The sequence below is a fragment of the Hevea brasiliensis genome, chromosome 3, assembly GCF_030052815.1.
Source record: "Hevea brasiliensis isolate MT/VB/25A 57/8 chromosome 3, ASM3005281v1, whole genome shotgun sequence".
NCBI classification, from domain to species: Eukaryota; Viridiplantae; Streptophyta; class Magnoliopsida; order Malpighiales; family Euphorbiaceae; genus Hevea; species Hevea brasiliensis.
In genome coordinates, this window is record NC_079495.1 from 89,266,367 (window position 1) to 89,269,758 (window position 3,392).

At 33.0% G+C, this 3,392-nt stretch overlaps 1 protein-coding gene across 1 annotated transcript; it reads left to right on the top strand.

Moving 5' to 3' along the window:
• The first annotated feature begins 1,968 nt into the window (after window positions 1-1,968).
• LOC110667248 (zinc finger BED domain-containing protein RICESLEEPER 2-like) lies at window positions 1,969-3,162 on the top strand. The gene has a single exon (XM_058143354.1). It carries the CDS (start codon window positions 1,969-1,971, stop codon window positions 3,160-3,162), a length of 1,194 nt encoding a protein of 397 aa, XP_057999337.1.
• The last annotated feature ends 230 nt before the right edge of the window (window positions 3,163-3,392 follow it).

The window sequence follows — 3,392 nt, forward strand, 5'->3', positions numbered from 1 at the left end:
ATACTAAAATTTCTCTATGATTATTAAAGGGAATCATCATATATGTTGTTAAATTGCTCAATTTTGTTTTACCACATTAACTGAAAGAGACATTCCTATAGTTATGGACAGAATTCAGAAAATTGCTGAAACCTGTAAATCTTGTAGTTGAAACGTTCAGTTTATTTAACAGTTAAATTGCATATAGATTTTTTGGATGTAGATAAATTTGGTGCAGCAGCTTGTTTAATAATGGCAGTGGACAATGTTAGTATATAGAAGATTCCTTAACAACGACATTGAGTGGTATTGCTTTTGCAAATGATTGATGCTGAAAATATGAGCAATGTTCATAATTCTTTCTCCTCTTAATTTTGAATAATTCTTTCAATGTGTCATATAAAATATTTGCAAATATCAGACAAATATTTGCAAATATCAGACAAGTATTCCTGTCCCCAAGTATTTTTGGATTGGAGACTCTAGCTTAACATTGACTGGAGAAAATGTTCTGTAAGACGTATATTAGAAAGATTGTTGAATATTAATATTGGCATGCAAATCCCTTGATGTTGCATCAAGCTTTCTCCAAAGGATCCTGCTAACTGCTAAGAACAAACTAACAGTAGTTAGAATGAACAAGGCCGGAGGTGGTTTAGTGGAAAGCACCTGCCTCTCTCTAAGAGAACTCTTCTCCTATTTATACTCTCCTCGAAGCTTTAGGTAAGTTGGCTTACCATTTCCAGCAGGGTAACTGTTTTACCATTTTTGGGAGGAAATGTGGAAGGATGGAAAAGTGCGAAGGAAACTTCCTTTTCTTTTTTTTTTTTTCCCCTTTTGGCAAAGATAAACCTGTATTGCTGCCCTATAAGGGCAATTCAATTACTTATTTGCCTTTGGTTAGATTAATGAGCTGAAATTCAATTAATTATTTGTCTTTGATTAGATTAATGAGCTGATATATATATATAAGTAGATGTATTATGTTTAAGCTTCATTCCTTCATAAAACATATTAAATGACATGTAATTGTATATTATATGTAATTATATATTTTGATTTCATATGCAGGTTAATTTTTAAATTTCAAAGATGGCACAACAAGAAACAACAAATGATCTTCTTGTGGAATCTTCTCGTCCACCTCCAGTTGCTTCAAGTCAAACCGAAGTCGACTAAGCAACTTCTAAAATGAAGAGGAAGGGCATGAAGCCAAGATCAGCTGTTTGGGATCACTTTTCAAAGTTTGTTGATGGTAGTGGCATACAAAAAGGCAAGTGCAATTACTGCTATAAAGAATTTTTCTGTGACCCAAAAAAAAATGAAACTACTGCACTTAGAAATCACATATTTGCATGTATAAAGAACCTACATGGTATGACTACTAGGCAATCACAATTGTATTTACAACCATCTTCTAGTATACAAGAGGGAGGGGGAAGTCATTGTGGTACACTAAATACTTGGAATTTTAATCAAGAGAGGTCAAGGGGGAACCTAGCTAAAATGATAATTGTTGATGAGCTCCCATTTATGTTTGTGGAAAGGGAAGGGTTTAAGGAATTTATGGAAGTTACACAACCTAGGTTTCGAATTCCATCCCATTGGACAGTTTCAAGGGATTGTTATGACTTGTACATGGAAGAGAGAAAAAAATTAAAGAATTACTTTCAAAATTCTAATCAAAGGCTTTGCATTACCACAGATACATGGACTTCATTGCAAAGAATCAATTATATGTGTATCACTGTACATTATGTTGATGATAATTGGACATTGCAAAAAAAAATTCTTAATTTTTGTCCAATTACTAGTCACAAAGGTGATGATATTGGAATGGCAGTTGAGAGTTGTTTGCTAAATTGGGGAATTAAGAGAGTGTTTACAGTAACTGTTGATAATGCAAGTTCAAATGATGTTGCTATTGCCTATTTGAAATAGAAAATAATTGGTTGGGGGTTTAGCATTTTAAATTGCAAGTACCTTCACATGAGATGCATTGCACACATAATTAACTTGGTTGTTGTTGATGGATTAAAGGAAACTAATGTTTCAGTGAAAAGGGTTAGGGAAGCAGTGAGATATATTAGGCAATCTCCTGCTAGGTTGCAAAAGTTTAAATCATGTTGTGAGATGGAGGGGATTGAAAGTAAAAGTTCTTTATGCTTAGACGTGTGCACTAGGTGGAATTCTACTTATTTGATGTTAAATGTTGCACAAAAGTTTGAAAATGCATTTGATAGATATGCTACTATAGATCCATGCTTTAAATTTGATCTTCAGTCAAGTGATGGTTTGCCAGATAGTTTGGATTGGGAAAATGTTAGGAGACTTGTAGATTTTTTGGGCCACTTTTATGATCTTACCTTGAGAATATCAGGATCTCGATATGTCACTTCTAATATATTTTTTAATGAGATCAGTTCAGTTGATTGTTTATTACAAGAGTGGCAAGGGAGTAATGACATAGAATTGGCATGTATGAGTGATAGGATGAAGGTAAAATTTGATAAATATTGGGGGGATCCTGATAAGATGAATAAAATAGTTTATATTACAGTGGTGGTTGATCCTCGATATAAGTTGGAATTTATGGAATTTGCTCTTTCAACTGTGTATGGGAAAGAAAAGGGTATGGAATTGGCAAAGAAAATTAAATTGACTGTATATGAGTTGTTTGATGAATATAAGAAAACATATCAAGCGGAACATGAACGTGGTAGCAATGTAGCTGGGAATACAAGTGAAAACAATGAAAGTGAAGGAGTAAAAAAGAAATCACGGTTGAATTTTGGGGATCAATTCTTGAAACATAAAATAGAGACTGGAGAAGCTAATAGCAAGTCTAACTTAGATTGCTATTTGAATGAGGGCATTAAAGTGGTGGATGAAAAAGAAGAATTTGATATATTAAAGTGGTGGCAACTTAATTCTGGTAGGTTTCCCATCCTTTCAATCATGGTAAGAGATATATTGGCAATGCCTATATCTACAGTTGCTTCGGAATCAGCCTTTAGTACTGGAGGTAGAGTACTTGATCCTTTAAGAAGTTCTTTAACTCCTAAAATTGTTGAAGCATTAATATGTGCACAAGATTGGTTGCGGAAGTCCCATTGTTGCAAATCCATTGAAGAGCAAATTGCTGACCTTGAAAGGCTTGAAGAGGGTGTGTGTTTCGATTAATTTGCTTTTATTTGTTTCTAATTTATTTATTAAATTATTTTTTATTTATTTTTCAGCATTTTCACTTTGTGAAATAAGTAGCATCAATGATAACACTGTGAACCTGGATAGCTGATATTACAGGTAAATATGGCTATAATTGTTTATTTTGTTTATTTTTTTAAATTTTTTTTACCAATTCTAATCCTTTTCATGTTTGCATATCCATCAATTGGTATTTGAAGCATTCA